This window comes from Canis aureus, chromosome X (assembly GCF_053574225.1).
Source record: "Canis aureus isolate CA01 chromosome X, VMU_Caureus_v.1.0, whole genome shotgun sequence".
Taxonomy (NCBI): domain Eukaryota; kingdom Metazoa; phylum Chordata; class Mammalia; order Carnivora; family Canidae; genus Canis; species Canis aureus.
The window spans coordinates 81,594,418-81,613,416 of record NC_135649.1 but is presented as its reverse complement, the minus strand read 5'-3'; the positions used below and the strand labels follow the sequence as shown (position 1 = coordinate 81,613,416).

Below are 18,999 nucleotides of genomic sequence, written 5' to 3'. Positions count from 1 at the left end.
TAATCACTTCTGGAGAAATTTCAAAAGGGGGGATTGATAGGGCTAATTAGATATGGGGAATAAACTAGAAGAGTCACAGATGACTTCAAAGCCCAGGCAGAGTAGGAGAGCAGGCCGAGTCTCCCTCGTGTGGGAGAACGTGCCCAGACCACCCTTGCAAGCCTCAACAAACCTCCCAATGTCCCAGGGAAGAAAGAATGTCTTTGAAAATGGAACACATGACAGTGTGTGAAATCCACCAAGTAAGCTGTGAAACAGTTGTGTTTGTTCTGCCATGCTGCAAGGAAAGCTTCTAGTATTCCTCCAGAGAGAAATGGAAAACATCTTGGGCTCCAGCTCATGGGCTCCTGTTAGCACTTCAGTTGACTCAAGCAATTGTGTGGATGGCACAGGGAGGATAAGGAAAGGGAATTCAGAGCCCATCACCCTCATCATACTCAAACTTCCTTAAATACTTAGCCTGGGAGGATGGCAATTGTTACTGCTGCTTTTTGAGCTTGAAAAAAAAATAGTGTCCTGTATCAAAAACTCTTTGGGGCCATAAACCATACCAGTTTTATATGCCGAACCCTCAAAATGAGGCTTATTATGATGTCCACAGGCTTTCAAGGCTTCCTTTAGGTTACTTGATAGGAAAATATCTGATCAGATTTTAGAATCCGTGCTTTCTTATCTCTTCCCATCTATTTATATTTTTATCTTATTTAAAGTAAATGCCTTATTCATATGTAATTAGTTTTTACCTATCTGGGATATCACATGACATTTAGTCTCCGTGTCACCCTGGAACTCCTCTTTGCCATGATGGTTTCTCAGACTGACTTTGTTTTTGATGACCTTGGCAGGTTTTTGTTTCAGTAGCTTTTAAACTTCATTACATACCTGTGTTCTTTTCTCCCCTGGTTTCATTTAGAAATAATTGATATACATCATTGTATAGGTTTAAGGCTTACAGCATGATGGTTTGATTTATATATACTGTGAAGTGATTACCACAGTAGGTTTAGTTAATATCCATCATCTCATAGAGATAGAATCAAAAGAAAAAAATTGTTCCTTTCCTTGTAATGAGAACTCTTAGGATTTACTCTCTTAACAACTGTCCTATATATCATACAGCTGTGTTAACTATTAACTATAGCCCATCATGTTGTACATTCTATCCCTAGTGCTTTTTAATCTTGGAACTGGAAGTTTGTACCTTTTTGAACACCTTTCTCCAATTCTCCATCTTCCCACCCCCTGCCTCTGGTAAGCATAAATCTGATTTCTTTTTCTATGAGTTCTTTTTTTTTTTTCCAGATTCCACATATAATGTGAGCTCACACGTATTTGTCTTTCTCTGTCTGACTTATTTCACTTAGAATAATGCTCCCAGTGTCTATCCATGCTGTTACAAATGTAGGATTTCCTCATTTTTTTAAATGGCTGAATAATATTCCATTGTATATGTATATACCACGGTTTCTTTATTCATTCATCATTGATGGACACTTAGGCTGTTGCCATGTCTTGGCTATTATAAATAATGCTGCAGTGAACATGGGAGTTAGTATTTTTGAGTTAGCATTTTCATTTCCTTTGGTTATGTTCCCAGAAGTGGAATTACTAGATAGTATGGTAATTCTATTTTTAATTTTTTGAGGAACCACCATACGGTTTTCCATAGCGGCTGCACCAGCTGACAGTTTTGAATACCTCTCAGGTACTTTATAGAATGTCCCTCAATTGGAATTTGTCTGATTTTTTTTATCTCATGATTAGACTGGGGTTATAGGTTTTAGGGAGGAAGAGTAGAAGTAAAGTACCATTCTCATCATATCATATATCCAGGCTGTATATTGTTGATATTACTTAGGCTGCTGATTTTAACCTTGATCTTCTGGCTGAGGTAGTGTCTGTCAGCTTTCTCCACTGTAAAGTAACTTACTTTTCATCCTTTCCATAATGTACTCTTTGGAAGGAACTCACTGTATAGCTCACACTTAAGACTAGGGAGTTATGCTCCACCTCCTTGAGAAAATATTTGGAATTGTTCTGCATGGGACATTTGTCTCTTCTCTCCCATGTATTTATTCAACTACTTATTTATGTCAGCAGGGACTCATTTGTTTAAACTTTGGGTTATAATCCATTTCTACTTTATTTTGTTCAAATTTTTCCAGTTTTGGCCATTTGGAGCTCTTTCAATTTTCTGTTTTCCTTTGATACACCCCTGTCACTGTGGGGTTTTCTAGAGCACTTATTTTTTTCCTGGCACTACAATGTACCATTTCTCCCAAGGGGAGCCCTGGTTCCTTTTAGTAGAAAATGGTATTAGAAATGAAGATATGGGCAGTAGGTGTGTTCATTTCTAATGGGGCATTATGCTTTAGGCTCTCTTAGCCACTCAGTAAAAAAATATATGCGTGTATACTGACCCATGTCTACATATATATCTATAAATAGACATTATCTACATGTAACCATCTGTGTCTACATTAAGCTAAACATGAGATCATATGAATATCTCTAATTCTACTCCATTAACACATGGGTCATTGTAGCCTCCTCCCCTTGCTTATTTGTAACCTCCCACTCCAGGTAGTGAGAAACTTGGCTCCTGCCATCCACCATCCATTATTTAACTTCCAGTGTGCATGGATGGTGGTTTCAAATTATTAACCTTTAACTTCCATGGGAAACTACTTTGTCAACTAGAATATAGTACTTAAGCACAATTTCTTTTGCCTTTAGTCTTATAGACTCCACTCAGTTCCAGTTTCTTGAATCAGCACCTTTTTCCTCTCTACCTACTTCCATGAGGCTGTTTCACAGATTTGTAATATAGATTCTTCTGTCACATTCTGCATTCCATCTTAAAAAAATCTTTGCATACATGAAGGTCCACTGTGCAATAAATTCTATGGATTTTGACAAACACATCGTGATAGGTATCCACTATTACAGTATCATGCAGAATAGTTTCACTGCACTAAAAAAAAATATCCCCCATGCTTTACCTCTTCAGGCACCTCCCTTCTGAGCCCCTGGTAACTAACAGTCTGTTTTTCATGTCCATCAATTTGACTTTTCCAGAATGTCAGTAAATGGAATCATGCAGTCTAGAGGCCTCTCAGGTTGGCTCCTTTCACTTAGCAATATGAATTTAAGATTCCTCCATGTCCTTGTGTGTATTAATGTCTCGTTCCTTTTCATTGCTGAATAGTATTCCATTGTCTGGATAGAGGGCAGTTTGTCTATCCATTCACCTAGCTACTGAAGGAGATCTTGGATTCTTCACCTTTTGGCAACTATGACCAAAACTACTATAGACATCTGTATGTAGGTTTTTGTGTAGGCCATAAGTTTTCAAGTCAGTTGGGTAAATGTATAGGTGTGTGATTGCTGTATTGTATGGTAAGACTATGTTTAGTTGTGTTTTAAAAAAATTTTATTTATTTACTTATGTATGTATGTATGTATGTATGTATGTGTTTGCCACTGCCCCCCGCCCTGTCAATTGAGCAAGCACAAGCAGGCAGAGCAGGAGGCAGAAGGAGAGGGAGAAGCAGACTCCTGCTGAGCAGGGAGCCCAACATGGGATCAATTCCAGGGCTCTGAGATCATGACCTGAGCTGAAGGCAGAGGCTTAACTGACTGAGCCACTCAGGTGCCCCTTCAGCTATTTTTCTTACTGGTTTCTAGTTTCATTCCTTTATGAATTTATGGTAGAGTGGCTAGAAGTTGGGCTGTTTAATGTTTGGTGTAACCGTCTGTGCCAGAGGGTTAAAATTTTGTAGTGTCCTTGTTTTCGTGTCACTGCCTGATTTTGAGTTTCCTTTAAGTGCAGTTTGTTGGGAGAGATTCTGTGGCTTGTAGTTCTTTCAGCTGCCACCTACTGTCATTATACTGGAGCCCCCTTGGTGTTGTGGTAAGGTATGTGGGAGCAGGTCATTTTATAATCTTCTGTTAAGTGTCAGTGTCTGTTGGGCCTGTGTCTTGTGGCTGTGACCCTCACACAGTTTAGTCCAGTGGTATGGTTTTTGTTCTTTCTGCCCCATACTTCTGTTCCAACCATGGCATTCCCAGTCCATCTCCTGGAAGCCCAGACCCCTGTTGAATATGTTTTTTTTTTCTTCCTTTGGGTGAGACAAGAAGGCTGGGGTGGTGGGGTGTGTGTGTCTGTGTCTGCCAGAGTGAGAGGAATGCCCTTCCCCCAACTGGGATAAGGCTCAGGCAAAGTATTTCCCCCTGGAGCATAGGCCTTTGGTATAGAGAAAGCTCTGGGGAATTTCACATGATTACTCTTCCCCTCCCCTCGTCAGAGCCAGGAGGGGATCTTTCTCTTATCTCTACTGTGAGAACTTGGTATGGTTCCTGGAGGTAGAGGCCACAGAAGTGCAAGGCTCAGAAGTTCCTCACTCTCATGCAAGTCTACACTCAGCCTTCAGCACTTTCGTCATTGCCATCCAAGTGTCCCCTAGTAGTTTCTGGTTCCGTTGGTCTCTACTTCAGGTGAGCAGACCTCCTTGTGTCTTTGTCTTTTTGGATAAACCTGTCTCTTCAGATTTAGGTGTGGCAGTTTCCCCTGTAACCTTAATCCTCAGGTAGGTCCATGAAAAGTTACTGACTGTTCAGTTTGTCTGGCTTTTTCTTGTAGTTAAGGATGAGAGTAACAACTCCTAAGTTCGTCATTTGTCAGAGCTGAATCTGGAAGTTCCCCATTTGTTTATCAGTTAGTGGAACCACTGTGGTCCCCTCTTGAAGGAAAAAAAAAAAACCATAGAGGCCCTTTGGCAGTAAATCCAGAGTGGATTATTTTTAACCTTACCTTGTTCCAATTTACAGCATGGGGTAAAGGGTTGCTGCAACGTTTCAGGAGCGCATGCTAGATGTTTTTGAGGTCTGTGGCTAGCGGGTACTCCACAGACACTGGCCATATTGGTATAACTCTAGTGAGCCATACGGCTGAAGCATTGAGCCTCAGGTTGTCGTATGCTTCACCAAAGAGCTGAGTCTTGCTTTTCTTTTCTAAGGATTGGTACTGCCATTTTATGATCCTGCCAGCAGAGTGATCTCAAATAACTATGCAATCAAAATACCATTTGGAATTCCTCAAAGCTTAAGGTCCTCTCACGTCCTTCAGCATAATGTATGAGTGATTTAAAAAAATTATCACTAAACTTATAAAATATCAGAGGTGGAAGGGACCTTAAAAATCATACTTGTTTACTCCACCCTCATTTTATAGATGGAGAACCTGAAACCCACAGAGATTAAGGCAGTTGCCCAAGGTGATACAACTACTGATTTGTGGAGCTAGGCTTAGAATCTGTACCTTCTCACTCCTGGACAATAGGGCCAATAGCAAAGACTTTCTTTCCATTGACTTTCATTTAAAAACTTTGTAAGCCATCTTCCTCCCAGTGCTTTCCTCCTGGTATTGTCTGAAAATTTACCTGCTTTGTTTCTAAATACTCCAGTGATCTGCCGCTCAGAATGAAAGGTCTGCCCTTTGAAATGTCCTGTCTCTACTCTTCTAGCTGTGTTATCTCTTTTTTTTTTTTTTGGTCATTATTTTCCTTTTTAGAACCACTATGACATAACACATAGATACATGTCACTATTAAAGATTCAAATAATACACATGTTTACAAAATGTGAAGGACATTCCCCATACTTCCCACACCAGAGATAGCCCCTAAAAATAATGCAATGTGACTCTTTGGATTCTTTTTCTATCCAGGTAACACATAGACACACAGTTTTTAAAACATTCTACTTATTATTCTGTAATTTGATTTTTTTCATAGAGTGTGTTTGAGAGATTTTTCTATTTTAGTACATGTCAGTCTACTTCTTCCCTTGAGCTATTCCCTCATTCCTGGACTCTTTTCATTGTTTCCAGGTTTTTGCTCCTACTAACAGTGCTGCAATGAACAACACGCACACACTGGTTTGAGTAGGTACACGTGTTTCTTTAAGAGCAATCCCTAGGTTTTATATCTATAACTCGTTAGTTCTGACCCTGACATCACACCATTTCCGTGAGTCCAAGAAGAATTTCCTAATTGGGATTTCCTCTTGAAGTTTTTGCCCCTGCCAAAGAATAATTGCTCATCGTGTGTCCCCAACTTCCTTTTGGGGATTAATAGAGAGAAATAGATGCAGACTTAGTACAGAAGAACTGGAGAACCGCTGCTTCTGAAACAGTGATTACATGTTATTACCCCCAGGACTGTGCTAACCAGGGAGGTTTCCCAACACTGTGGCATGTTAGATGCTTTTTAGTGCAGTGTCTCCCTCCCCATTACATTCCCTGATCCTTTCGTTGGTCCCATAAATGTATAAATTTGAGAAGGAAGGAATGAAGAGCAAGTCATGAAGTTGAGGGATTGTTTTCTTTATGTGGCCAACCCTCTTGGCAACTTTGTCAAATCTAGCCCCGCTACATCCAGTTCTCCATTGATTTTCGTGGTGTCTTAGTCCAGCTGGAGCCTGCAGATACCAAGCCATCAATCCACATTCTATTTCTCATAGCTTTGGTAATAACTCTGGTAGTTAGCACCCTGGCTCCAGTGGTTAGTGAAAGTTGAATTGGGTTGGGAACTTCCAGATGAGAGCAGATGCTGGGAGTAGGAAATCTAAAAGTCCCCCATCAAGCAAAAGTCTACAGGCCGGTGGGGACAGAGCTGTATCCATCAGGAAACAGGGATCCTGAGGGTGGTCTTAGAATCTAGATTCTGCCTTGTTTCTGAAGTCTTCCCTATCCCGTTCTGCCATACCCTGTCTTCCTGGATACTTCTCAGAATCCTCAAACTTAATGTAGTAGATTCATTGCAGTTTTTGCAGTCCCATTACCTGCATCTCTCACTACCTCTTATTTTGTCTAGTTTGCAGCAGAGTTGGGATAGAGAGCTTCCTCTTTGTTGTCCTTCCTGCCTCTTAGACACCTGCAAGTTTTAACCTGCCATGAACGGAAACCAAAGCAGTCAGTCCTTAAATGAAACGTGTGCAAAACAATACAGGTACTGACCAGTCAGACCGGATGTCAGATGCAGCACTGGGCAGTGTTCTGGAACCTCCTGATGTTCTAGCTGCTAAAACATGGGGAACATTCAGGAGCTTCTAGGGGATGGTTGGCAGGGAGAAGAGTCCTGGGAGAAGAAAGTAGTTATCTATAGCTCTGGAAGTCTTTCAGTATTTAAGAAATAGTATGGCTGTACAGATGTGTGTCAATGGAGTCTCCTTGAAATATGAACACAGGGCAGCCCAGGTGGCGCAGCGGTTTAGCGCCGCCTTCAGTCCAGGGCATGCTCTTGGAGTCCCAGGATCAAGTCCCGCATCAGGCTCCTTGCATGGAGCCTGCTTCTACCTCTGCCTGCCTGTCTGTCTGTCTGTCTCTCTCATATGAATGAATAAAGATCTTAAAAAAAAAGAAATATGAACACATGTCCTCAGGGGCCAAACTAAGATAGTGTATTTTTTGGAATTCATTTATTTTTTAATTGGAGTTCAATTAAGATAGTGTATTAAAGCATAGCATGGCCTTGTGATCCTATCCAGGGCTTAGATGGGAGAGCGACTCCCCAACAATCGCTTTTCAGCCACTGGGTTTAGGTAAATGGGAAAGCAAAAATAGAAGTGAAATGGAGGGACGAGTTGATAGAAAGGTCCTAAAAGTGTTGACTAGGTATTGGAGCTTCAACTGTAATGTAGTCTCAAACCTAGAGACAAATGGAATGTGGAAGGGTTCCTAACTTTCTGGGAGATCTAGAATGGACGAGCCAATAAAAAAAGGGAGGGGGCTGCAGGTATGGAAGTGAGAAATGGCATAGGATAGGCTCTTAGTTCTTGCCGTTGAATGAAGGGAAAATTCAAATAACCACAGGATGAGTATCTGTTGACGTACGCTAGGTAGACTGTTGAATTTTTTGTAGATGTCATTTCAGCCTTGCAAACATACAACATATCCCTGTAAAAACTGAAATACATTTTTAAAAATGGGCCTCTTTTCAGGTCCTGTGATACACACCATCAAGAGCCCTGCCCATTGCTTTGAGTATTCCTTTCTTTCTTCAGGCTGCTGCCAATAAGTGAGCCATCCTGCAGCTGCCTATTACTAAAGCAGTTATTAAAAAAAATAAAATAAAATAAAGCAGTTATTTCAGGGTCTGTGCATGAGGTTTCTTTCTATTCTCTTTCCCCTTGTGTTTTTGTTAGTGTTTAACTAAGTTCGCTTAATCAGTTACCGTTTAGCCCTCCAGGGTAAATTTCTAGTGGCTTTTTGGTTAGGGATTGAAATAAACATACTCTCAAATTGGATTTTTTTTCTTATATTTTATGGGGTTGTCTAGTTTCAAGCATCATGTGATTTTTAGGGAACAATTAGAAAGTAGTTTTCCATAAAAGGAAATGAGCTACATGCATTCATTTATATGCCTCCTCATTCAAGCAGTGCATTTCTAAAGACCCATTGTTCAGTTGTTAGACCTAAGGGTAACCTACTGGGAGAGCTGTTTAAATGTTGACTTTTTTCTGACTCGTTTTCTGGACATTTTGCCCAGACTCAAGCAGTGCAAATTACCCTTTAGGAGCTTTTAAAAAATTATTCAAATTGAGATCTAATTGTACTTTAACTTTCATCATTTTCCTATTAGAGTATTGAATTGTTTTATAAAACTTAGAGCACACTATGCCTTCAAAAACTTACTTGGGTTAAGTTTTACCTTTTTTTGGTTAGGGAGGCAAAAATCTAGACTCACTGAAGCGCCTCAATATGACATTTAGGGTCCTTGTTTGATTTTACTCTTCCTTTCTTGGCAGAGAATTTACACACCAGAAGCTTAACTCTTAATACATTGTTTTGTTTTGTTTTTTTAAAAGCCCTTTTGCATTTTGTTACTTTCTTTGTACCTCAGTAGTTAGTCCCGAAGAGGATCATCTCTGCTGCCATTCTTGACAACTAAGTTTTAAGAATTTATTGTTTCTTTCTAGTAAGTTAAAAAAAAGTGGTAAGGAAAGAAACCAGTTGGATGTGGCATTTGACTCACAGTTTAAGCGGTGATCCAATCAGATATAGGTACTTCCATGAAAGAGTGCAATTTAATCCCTCTCATGGTTGTAAAATCATTGTTGTCATCATTATTATACACTTAAGTATTTTATTTGTCCTATTCTAAAAATTATGATGGATAGCTAAAAATTCCGAGTCTGCACTTGTGCCAAATGGCCTTCCTATGGTGAAAGTTTTAAAAATGAATATGACACTGTATGTTGACTATGCTGGAATTAAATTAAAAAACATTGTGGGAGCCACTGACATTTTAGAAATCAGAAAGTGATATTTTAGAAATCAGAAGGTGATCTGATCGTATCTGTGTTCCAGAAAGATAACTCTGCTTGTTCCCAAATGTTAATTGTATTATCAGGTTTTTATCAGAGGCTGCCTTACAAATTGGTAAGCATTTCTTTGTCTTATTTTCTCAATATCAATTGACCTACACCTGGTGGTCTGTATAATGAACATATGCTAGAGATTACAAATTTGGCAGAAAAGGGAATTGTAATTAAATCTCCTTTTAGCTCAAGGACTGCAGTGTAGCTACCAGACCTAGTTTTTTTTTTTTTTTTTTTAGATTTTATTTATTTATTCATGAGAGACACAGAGAGAGAAGCAGAGACACAGGCAGAGAGAGAAGCAGGCTCCCTGCGGGGAGCATGATACAGGACTTGATCCAGGACCCCAGGGTCACACCCTGAGTTGAAGGCGTCCCTCATTTTAATTCTTCTCATTAGTGCTAGTTGAGTTCATCAAGAGAGTGCTAGTTGAGTTCATCAAGAGACTGAGATGTTATGACAATGATGAACTGTACCAAAAGAATACAGGTTTATGGGACACCTGGGTGGCTCAGGGGTTGAGCATCTGCCTTCAGCAACAGTTGTGGTCCCACGGTCCCAGGATCAAGTCCCACATCAGGCTCCCTGTATGGAGCCTGCTTCTCCCTCTACCTCTGTCTCTCATGAATGAATGATAAGTAAAATCTTAAAAAAAAAAAATCCCACAAAAAACAAAAGAATACGGGTTTCATGAAGTCCCTAACATTTGATAAGGTTTTGTTGTATTAACATTTCAGGATGCATGGGGCCCTAAGAAGCGATGAGAGTGACCACAACATTTCAGAGCCCTACATTTAGGTCTAATTATTGGAGCACACTGACTGGATTAATGTTTAACAGCAGCTGTCCTGCGGATTCACTGAGAAGTTAAGAGATGGCTATTTCATTCTCCTTTACTTTATGGGCCTTATCGCACAGTTAATTAAGACCTGCTGAAGAATAGCCTTAGGAATAGGGCCTGGGGGATCCCTGGGTGGCTCAGCAGTTTAGCGCTTGCCTTTGGCCCAGGGCGCGATCCTGGAGACCTGGGATCGAATCCCATGTCGGGCTCCCGGTGCATGGAGCCTGCTTCTCCCTCTGCCTGTGTCTCTGCCTCTCTCTCTTTCTCTCTGTGTGACTATAATAAATAAATAAGTAAGTAAGTAAGTAAAATTAAAAAAAAAAAAGGAATAGGGCCTGGGAAGGGGGAGCTTTTGAAATAATGCAAATGTAATAGTGAACTTATTTTCACAGCTGAAATAGCTAGTATTACCCAGTTTGGATTAGTGAGATCATATTTGATGTTGCTTTCCAGGTAGAGAACCCATACTAAGAAACAGCTCATTTTCTTTCTTTCTTTTTTTAAACAGCTCATTTTCTTGAGGATAATCTGAGGTTTTTGTTTTTTTTTAATTTTTATTTATTTATGATGGAGAGAGAGAGAGAGGCAGAGACACAGGCAGAGGGAGAAGCAGGCTCCATGCACCGGGAGCCCGACGTGGGATTCGATCCCGGGTCTCCAGGATCGCGCCCTGGGCCAAAGGCAGGCGCTAAACCGCTGCGCCACCCAGGGATCCCGGATAATCTGAGTTTTTAAGTTACGAGGTGCTATAAAAGAGCTGAGTTTGCATTCAGTTTCATTTTTCATAATTTTCTCTAATTACAATGTAGACACAGAAAGACACAGAACATATGTGTGCAGTTTAAGGAATGATTCTAACATGAATGCTCAGGTAACCACTGATCAGGAAAAATTATACCAGCATTCTGGAAACCCCGCCCTCACCATGTGCTCCATCCAGACGGTGACTCCCCCGCCCTGTTCTGGATAGCTACCATTCTTTTTGTCATTTTCTTGCTTCTCTCTGTGATGTAGGAGCTTACATTTGTATCCTAAAACGGTGTGATTTAGGTTTGCCTGGTTTTGAACTTAGATGGATAGAGCCATGTTATGTGCTCCCATATCTGGCATCTTTCACTCCGCATTGCACGTCTGAGATTCTCTCCGTGTTTGTGCTCTCCAGGGCATCATTTTCTTCAAAAAGCCTTTTTTTTTTGTATTTGACCCTCTCCCTTTTTAACCCAGGACCCCTGTGACTCTTCTAAATGCTTTCAGATATTCCTGCCTTGCCTTCTCAGATTTTTTGCTAAATAACGTCTAAAGACAGAAGCTTGTCCAGACCCCAGTTTTGTGAACTGATCCGACTGCCCCAGCCTGACGGCATTTGTTTAGATGAGACTACATCTTTAAGGCTTCTGTGCTCAGTTAAAAATCTTCCTTTCTCCAAGGCTGGTCCAAGGGTCTGGTCACATGACTCCAACAGTGACATCACATTCTGACCGCCGGGAACACTGGTGCTTTAGGTGGCAGAGAACGCAGCAAGTGCCCTTCTCAAGCAGTTAATACCAGGGCTCCTTCCATAGAAGCTCCGCAACCTTAATGACCAAATGCGGGCTGCCAAGGTTATTTCTTCCTTGAGGCAGAAAAAAAGAAGGCTGTGATTGAAGGTAAGCAGACCTGAGCCCAGTCAAGGACCGAAGTGTGACCCCAGGGAGACCGGGATCTGGAGAATCACAGTCTGTTGTCGGCTTCTAATCACTGCCTGCTCTTTCAGAGCTGCCTGACAATTTGCGTTTCTAACAGGAGACTATCTACAAAGAAGGATGATGCAGTGCTCATGTTACCTGGTGATGTAATAGGATTCTTTCTTTCCTGTTGGGAAGCTGTTGCAGATCTTCATTTTGTCTTAATGTCCTTAAGAGCTGGGGGCCTCATTTGATATAGAGTGTAACATTAGATAGCTAGGGAGTGTTTTTAAAAATCAATTTTACAAAATCCTCTCTCAATTTCTCCTGAAAGCAGAGCCCTTAAATCAGAGCAGATTCATTTGGAGTATTAACCTGCTTTAAAAAGTAAATTCCTGGTTGTTTGGTGTCCTGGGTTCATGTCAGCATTCGTCTTGAGAATTGAAATGGTTTGTTTTTTTGTTTTTTGTTTTTTGTTTTTGTTTTTTTGCCCCTCTCACCATACTTTATTTTCTTTCTGTCCTCATTTCCTAGCTGGCTATTTCCCTCCAAGCTCTCAAACATACCAGCCTTAATCTTTATCAGTATGCCACTGACATGATAGGAAATGCTGGGCTGGTGATTCAGCAGCCAACCATTTTACAGTCAGGTAGGCTTGAAGATACGGAAAGGACTTTGGTTAGGGGTTTTAAGATTAACTTGTTCCCCTCCTCCACTCCAGTCCCATCCCCACCCTCAATATGATTTGGATTCTGCAGAGCTTTTCCTTTTAAGTGTGTGTATTGCCGGCAAGGCACACTGAATTAGGTATTTGGAAGACTGACAGTTTGTAAATCAGGTACAGCTTGGGTGTTAATTCCCACTTACCCTATGAGAGTGCTGAAGTTGTCTGTGGGAGTTTAGAGTGAAGATGGGGATGCAGATGGGGGAACTGGGTGTCAGCTCAGGCCCACTCTGGCCATCCCTGCACAGGGATTCATCACCAAACAGCCTGGATAAAGCGTTGCCCCTGCTAAGGTTGATGCTGCAAATATGATCTTTGACTGGTGGTGTTCAATGATAGCATTACTTTGCATTTTTCCTCAGTGTGAATTTGTATAAATTCCTGAATACTACTTTACATTTTGTGTTTAATAGAGAAAAAAAAACTGTTTTACCAGAGGATGGTGGAAATATTTTGAACAAGTGTGTCAAACAATACTAAGTAACCTTGTGTGTGTGTACAGCTTCTGAGTTTGAATACTTCTTTCTCATCCCCACTGTTTGTCAAATAAACTTTGATTCCGCTGATATTTATTGAATCTTGGATATGTATTAGACATGAGAAGGCAACAGTGATATAGGGCTGCCCTCAAACAGCTTCCGGTCTAGAAAGGAAGACAAAACATTTGCATAAGTAATTATAATAGAAGCTCTGAAAGCAAAGCAGGTAAAGGATTGTGGTTGGGCAAGTGGATATGTTTCTTCCATTGAAGGATCAGGGAGGGACATTCCATCGCCAAACCATGTGCTGGTTACTTGTAAGTCTTAGACTGTTTTGACATACTCAGTAAAAGTTTCTACAAGCCCATTACATCAGGGATCAAAGTCTTCCACCTATCGAAGGGAAATATGTACATTTCAGCCAGCTTAACTCTTGAAGAGGCTGACATGCTTCCTTTGGAGTTCGCACTCAGGCAAAAGCCACCTCCTAGAATTGAATTACTACTGTCTTATACATGCAAAATGGTTTCTGATGTGATATGTCTGCAAAGACCTTTGACCCTTTTGTCTCCCTTCCAGAACAGAAACTAAAATACCTAAGCTGCTCTGCACTCCTGTGTTTTTTTAATAAATCCTTTCCCTTTACATTTCAACTCCTGTCAATTCTCCCTTTTTACTGTCCTGCTCATCTGTCCTTGTCCATTCATACTGCCTTAAGGCACTAATCATTTTGTGCATAGACCACAGAAACCTCTAAATGTGATGGATATTCTCACCAATTATTACAATCCTTTATCAGCACACCCTAACTGTAATCATCTGATTGTTTAAGGACCCACCTTTTGGTACTCAGAAAGGAGGTATTAAAATGTTTAGAGTTACTAATGTCTGTTTCCTGCTCAATACAGAGGACAAGTCATACAATGGTGGAGGAATAGGTTCTTCAAATAGGATGATGGACTTCTTGGAGGAGCCGATCCCTGGTGTGGGGACCTATGATGATTTCAATACAATTGACTGGGTGAGAGAGAAGTCTCGAGATCGGGATAGGCACCGAGAGGTAAGCTGAGAGATGGGATAGGAGTTAAGTGTCAGGAAATAGCAGGGGAAGAGGTGGAAGATACATATTCTTTATATGTATGCTTTCCTTCAGCTCTGGCTGGGGCTGAAGCTGGTGTCTACTGGCAATGTAGGATTTTATTTTTTAAATTTCTTAAAAGATTTTATTTATTCATGAGAGACACAACAGAGAGAGGCAGAGACATAGGCAGAGGGAGAAGCAGGGTACCTGCAAGGAGCCTGATACAGGACTCAATCCCAGGACCCTGGGATCATGACCCGAGCTGAAGGCAGACACTCAACCACTGAGCCACCCAGGTGCCCCGAAAAGGGGCTTCTTTTAAATCAATAAAAGAAAAAAAAATCTCAGAGCCTGGTGTTTACTGAAGCATATGGGATAAAGTCCATGTGAATTATGACTCTGGTACAACCATAAAAGGAAATGTAGGCATTCAACTCAAACCCATAAGACCAATCAAATTCAAATTGAGGACATTAATTTAATATGACAGGTAATAGTTGGTGTTAATGGCTATGGCACAGATTCTTTTGATTTTGGTGAGAGAATTTCCCCCATTTTTCCCTTTCCAGAGTCTGGTGAAAACTTCTTAAAGCAGTTTGCCAAGGTTGTTTGCCTTTAACTCGTTGCTGTGTGTCATTTAAGTCAGGGGATCACAATTTCTAGCTCATGTCAGGGCCATACAGAGAACTTCTTCAAAAGGTAGGGCCCGAGCCCCAGCAATGCAAGGTCAATGGGTGATCCTCTGGTGAGACATTTCTTCCACCAAGCTGAGGTGGGGTTATTTTTTTCTTTCTATTTCTGCTTTGAGTTCAAATTTAAAATTTGTTTTTTGAGTTCGTCCCATTCTCTCCTGAGTTTATGATTCCTTTCTCTCAGAGCCAGGCAAGTCTCCTGATAGTCAGGTTCAGATCAGTTTTTATTCCCAAGCCATTCCTGGCTCCTGACTAGTTTTCTTATGATCATCTGAACCTAGGAGTCAGGTCGCCCCAGGTACAGGTTTTGGGAAATTCCTCTGTAATCTTTGGACTTGTGATAATCTCACTGAGTTTTCTGTCCTAACTGAAAAGGGGGATCGCTACAAAACACTATGTTTCTTCATAAAGTTTCTGCTATATGGGAACACCTGCACATCTTCTATCGTATTAACTCATCAGGCCAGCTTTAATATTTCTGCCATCTGTAATTCGGAGCTCAATTTGTCATCAGTTGCATGTTCAGCATGTTATTTACATTGTGAAGGTCACCTGGGTTCTGACAAGGGCATATTTCCCACCATATGAAAGTGGCCACAACTGCGAAACATTACGCCAATGAATAATAATCCAAAATCAATTAGAATTTGTTCATCAAGTGTTCAAGTGTTTTTTTGCATTAACTGTTAATCATCAGAATGGAGATATTATCCCAGAAAAACATTACCTCATCTTCTTTCAGCACTAAAACTGGAAACTTTAAAGTCATAGATCAAAACGAATTATTAAAATGCTTTAAAAATGTTTATAGTTATCATGATTTGTGAGACCATGGTAGCTGAAGTTGGGGTAATGAAGTCACAGTTTCAAAGATGAGAAGTAGAGGTGCAGGGAAGGGGGAAGTGCCAATGACAGAACTGTCAGAATGCTTGGTTTTGAAATGTGGGCACCAAAGAGGTCAGGTGAATGAGACTTTCCACCCCTTTCAATTAGCCTCAGATATTCCCAGAAGATTTTCGAAAATAAAGGAGATGCATTCCTGATACCGCATAGTATCTGTGATCAAATGTGGGGAGCAAGTCTTGGAACTTGCCTGACCTGAAGCACCACCCTGGATAGGAAACCTCACATTGTACTTTCACCACTCAAACATGCCCATGTTTGGTGATTGGGAGAACAGTCAGACTATTTGCTGGGAGTCAAGAGACCATCCTTAAGGTATCAGATGTCTAGGGCAGAAAGAGACCACTGCAAAGAGCAAAACAAATTGAGGTAACACAAAATAAGCACAGCTGGTTGGGGAATCCCTAACTAAGGTACCTGTGGCCATGGCGACACTGTGGATAAAATTGGAGCTCACTAAACCTCCCAAGTTCTTGATGAGGTTGGCTCAGCCCAAGATGATTTGAGAAGTGACTCTAAATTGGTCTCTCTGCCTCCTGAAGAGAGTTGCCTTTGTGTTTCTTTATTGTGCATCTTCAAGTGAAAAAGCAAAGGTGTGTATAGAGTGTACCCAGTGTTTCCTCATTTCTCCCTAGATTACCAATAAAAGCAAAGAGTCCACGTGGGCCTTAATTCACAGCGTGAGTGATGCTTTTTCTGGCTGGTTGTTGATGCTCCTCATCGGGCTCTTATCAGGTAAAGTAAAGCTATGTTTGTTTCCTAAACAAATCTCCTGCAATTGTGCTGTGCCCCTCCCCCAGGCCATGAACTGAGTAAAATGCTGAGCTTTACTGTTTTCCTGCATGAAATAAATGGCTGGTGGACCTTGAGGAAGCTTAGGTTCCCATCTGTAAAGGGATTCTAATATAGCATCCCCTTCCTTAAATAAATGAGATTAAAGGAGGAAATGTATCTAAATGCATTTGTATGCTATAAAATATTGTAGCCATTTTAAGGTGCTGTTAGCATTGCCTGCCAGTGATTGTCATGAGGAAGAGCCCTTCTGTTAGAGAAGATCAGGGTTTTTTGTTGTTGTCATTAAAGATTTTGTTTATTTGAGAGAGAGAGAGAGAGAGAGAGACCGAGACAGAGACAGAGACAGAGAGAGTGAGTATGAGCTCAGGAGCAGGGGAGGGGCAGAGGGAGAAGCAGACTTCCCCGATGAGCAGGGAGCCCCCTTGATCCCAGGACCTAGAACCTGGGATCATGACCTAGCTGAAGGTAGATGCTTAACTGACTGAGCCACCTAGGTACCCCCAGATAATCAGGGTTTGGTTTTTTTTTTTTTTTTTGAAAACACGTACTACATGGGGTTTATAAGAGGAGATATAAAAAGAGAACTTCCCAAGAGTTTTTTGTAGCTATTTCTTAAACATCTTCTCTCTCATTTGGTAATGAAGAACAGCATAGAAGATGTGGCCCATACCCTCAGGAAACTTACAGTCTCATTCTTTTGTGCTGGCAGAGGAGTGGGAGGGTACCAAATTTTCCTATTTTCTCCATCAACCTCCTAAGCCACTCCAAATAATAAACAGTCTGACTAGGAACAGTATACTTGCAATGCCCATACAACTTTAAAGCAGGCTCCCAAGCAGGCTTCCCCTCCCACAGGGGAAGCAGAAAAGCCAAGAATACCTGGCAGAAATGCTAAGGGTTGTATCCTTATGATATTAAAAGATGGGCCTAGAAAGATATGGACTATTGAGCTGAAACAGAAGATAGGTAGGAAACCTGGAGGCAGATGGGATAAAATGGCCTTTAGCATGGGCACTACTTTGTAGCTACTGGGACTGGAATCCCAGCCCTGCCACTTAACTAGTTTTGTGACTTTGGGCAAGTTTCTTAATCCCTGGGAGCTCTAGTTTACTGATCTGTAAAATGGGGCTAGTAAAAGTAGCTGTCATCCACATGTGCTATGAGGACAGAATAGTAAGTAGATGAGATCTAGCACAGACAGTACAGTACTCAGCGTGGTGCCCACAATTGTTAACAACACCGCTGCTGTTACCTAGAGAAAATTTATGAGCTGGGAAACAAGATGATTGCTGCAAATGAAGAAAGGCCCAGGCATAGCTGAGTTTTCAAAGATTATCTAGGGAAGGAGTCAGTAATATTTTCTGGATAAAGGGCCAGGTAGTGAATATTTTAGGATTTGTGGCCCAAATGGTCTCTGTAGTGCAAAAGCAGCCATTGACAATAGGTCAAGAAATGAGCATGGCTGAGACCAAGCAAAACTTTATTTACAGGCACAGAGGCACATTGGACCCCTGGTTCGTAGTTTGCCAACCTGTGGTCTAGGGTGTTAATGCTATCCCTCTGGCTCTCACAGGAGAGATACCATGGTTGGGCCAGTTTAGAGCTGGCTGATGACAGACCAAGTGGTCTGTAATGCTAAGTATTGCTGAGAAGCTGAAGGTAAGGAAGAGAGCCGAGAAAGGTTATGTAGTTTAGCAGTTAGGAGGATACCAGTGACCTTAGAAACTGATCTCATAAATATTAGGAGTCAGATTTCAAGGGGAAGCAACCGGTGTAGTTTTGGAGGTATTTGGTGGTTACTGGAAGGCAAGAAGGGACAAAGGCTTGAGATGGTAACGAGGACAGGGGAAAGCATTTTGTTCTGTAGGGTAGGGGAAAGCTGATAAAATTGGTAACCAGGGAAGAAGGGTCCAATTGGGAAAATAAGGAGAAATAGCAGGAAAAGGGAAGACAGGATGGAGGGTACTGCCGTTAGGTTGAATAAGACACAGGCACTCGAAGCAACCAGAGGACAAGCCAAACTCTGTAACACGTGTTAATTTTCTGAATCTGTGCACTAAGTGCAATAAGAAGTAGAAGGCAGGGAAGGTGGGCGTGGCCAAGAGGAGGTGTCAAAACAAGGTGTTAGATTTGACTAGGTTATTCAAGTATGTAAATAACCTCTGTTAACACTTTTAGCACCTACCCAAACAGACACATGACATGGCCTCCGGCCTGTTGGAATGTAGGTGTAATATCCTCAACTTTTTAATGTATTTCTTGTCACTAGGTGACCAGTGAATATTTTTCTTTCCCTCGCACACACAGGGCATTTTGTTTTTAAGCATTGCAGAGCAACAATAGAAGCAGTGTGTCCGAATGCAGGAACAGTCTGGGAATTCAGGGGCTGTGAATTTTATGATGTCTTTGCTATTTCCCTAAAGCATGATTCTAGGCCGG

General features: G+C 41.2%; 1 protein-coding gene across 7 annotated transcripts in view; it reads left to right on the top strand.

The window, feature by feature from the left end:
* CLCN5 (chloride voltage-gated channel 5) overlaps positions 1 to 18,999 on the top strand; it is a 161,727-nt gene that overhangs the window by 120,517 nt on the left and 22,211 nt on the right. For 6 of the 7 annotated variants that reach the window (XM_077889169.1, XM_077889171.1, XM_077889168.1 and 3 more), the window contains 2 exons: positions 13,998 to 14,149; positions 16,401 to 16,500. In XM_077889169.1, coding sequence (XP_077745295.1) covers positions 13,998 to 14,149; positions 16,401 to 16,500 — 252 coding nt within the window. Of the gene's footprint in view, positions 1 to 11,661; positions 11,869 to 13,997; positions 14,150 to 16,400; positions 16,501 to 18,999 lie in introns of those variants that run through there. The other variant, XM_077889173.1, reaches the window with a different exon arrangement.